Source organism: Laccaria bicolor, genomic scaffold (genome assembly GCF_000143565.1).
Source record: "Laccaria bicolor S238N-H82 LACBIscaffold_151 genomic scaffold, whole genome shotgun sequence".
Classification (NCBI taxonomy): domain Eukaryota; kingdom Fungi; phylum Basidiomycota; class Agaricomycetes; order Agaricales; family Hydnangiaceae; genus Laccaria; species Laccaria bicolor.
This window is the reverse complement of record NW_001890010.1, coordinates 8,970-10,289: the sequence shown is the minus strand read 5'-3', so window position 1 is coordinate 10,289 and position 1,320 is coordinate 8,970. Positions and strand designations below refer to the sequence as shown.

The window sequence follows — 1,320 nt, the reverse complement described above, 5'->3', positions numbered from 1 at the left end:
TCTCGTAGAGACTCAGGTAAAATATGAATTTGGTTATATCTTTCTCAATTCTTAACCGTTTTTGATGAAACAAAAACCCAATAAAAGGTAATAAACGTGGTTACAAGGGTATGTAACGCACGTGACCGTTTAACCGGTTGCAACCGATCAAAACCGGTCTTTGAACGGTTTTAATATATTTTCGAAATGAGGCAACCGGCAACCGGACCAACCCCAAATTGGGGCAACTGCAACCGAAAAAAAGACCGGACCATGGTCCGGTTCAGTTCGGTCCACCGGTTTTTTGCGGTCCTATGGACTGAACCTTTAAACACTATTTCTTCCTCCTGAAACCTCCTGTTGCCTCAAGTCTTATCTTCGGTACGCACACTACTTTATCCAACCCAGAATAAAGTCACTCAAGCTCGCATTTCCTACAGAATCCCTACCCCATGCACTCCAAATAGTGTCAATTGTCGCTTTTCTCCTTGCTGGAGACGTCTTGTTCAAGGCTCTCTTATACATAGGAGTCGACCCCCAATCTGAAACCGAAGTGGCACCGACTATAGTCAAGGTTCTTATCATCCATGGAAGAATATTCTGCGGTCACCTCAAGGAACTTGTTTATCATGTACTGGGCTTCCGGCATCTCTTATTTGAGAGCGCTGTAGGTTTCGGTCGGACACTGTGTGGATTAGACAATGAGCTCGATGACTTGGAATTATTGATACATATCAAAAAACCACCATCGTGCACGGTGAGTATCAATGTTTTCCTTACATTCCCATTCTATGCTGTTAGTGTTTGAAAATTAGGTTAGTTAACCGGAAAATAACCGGAAAATAACCGGACCTAACCGCAACACTAACCTAACCGTGGTTAGGGTTAGTTGATTTCGAAAATGGAATAACCAGTTATTTTGCGGTTAACTAACCGTTAAATAACCGGTTATAACCGGTTATAACCAGCCCTATTATACACCTTCAAAACGCACTTGAGAACGTCGAAAACGCTTAAAATTTGACTAAGTTACAGTCAAATCGAGGTCTTTACCCTCCCCCACGTAATCCATATGGACTCCAGTGGACTCCAGTGGACTCCAGTGGATTCCAGTGGATTCCAGTGGCCCTCTTACCAGGCCAGATTGGCTGGCAGAATGCCCAGTCCACTGGAGTCCAGTCCAGTCCAGTCCAGTCCAGTCCAGTGGACTCCCACTGGACTGCCAGCCACTTTCCTGAGTCCAGTCCCAGTCCAGTGGACTATGAGTCCAGTCAGAGTCCAGTGGAGTCCAGTGGATTCCAGTGGATTCCAGTCATTCCAGTATATTATTACTCACTGCGG

The 1,320-nt window shown here is 45.1% G+C and overlaps 1 protein-coding gene across 1 annotated transcript in view; it reads left to right on the top strand.

Moving 5' to 3' along the window:
• Nucleotides 1-1,051: 1,051 nt before the first annotated feature.
• Nucleotides 1,052-1,320, top strand: part of LACBIDRAFT_335794 (uncharacterized protein) — a gene marked incomplete at both ends in the record, with an annotated part of 1,521 nt that continues 1,252 nt past the window's right edge. Inside the window, one exon of the mRNA XM_001890688.1 lies at nucleotides 1,052-1,249. Coding sequence (XP_001890723.1) covers nucleotides 1,052-1,249 — 198 coding nt within the window. The remainder of the gene's footprint in view (nucleotides 1,250-1,320) is intronic.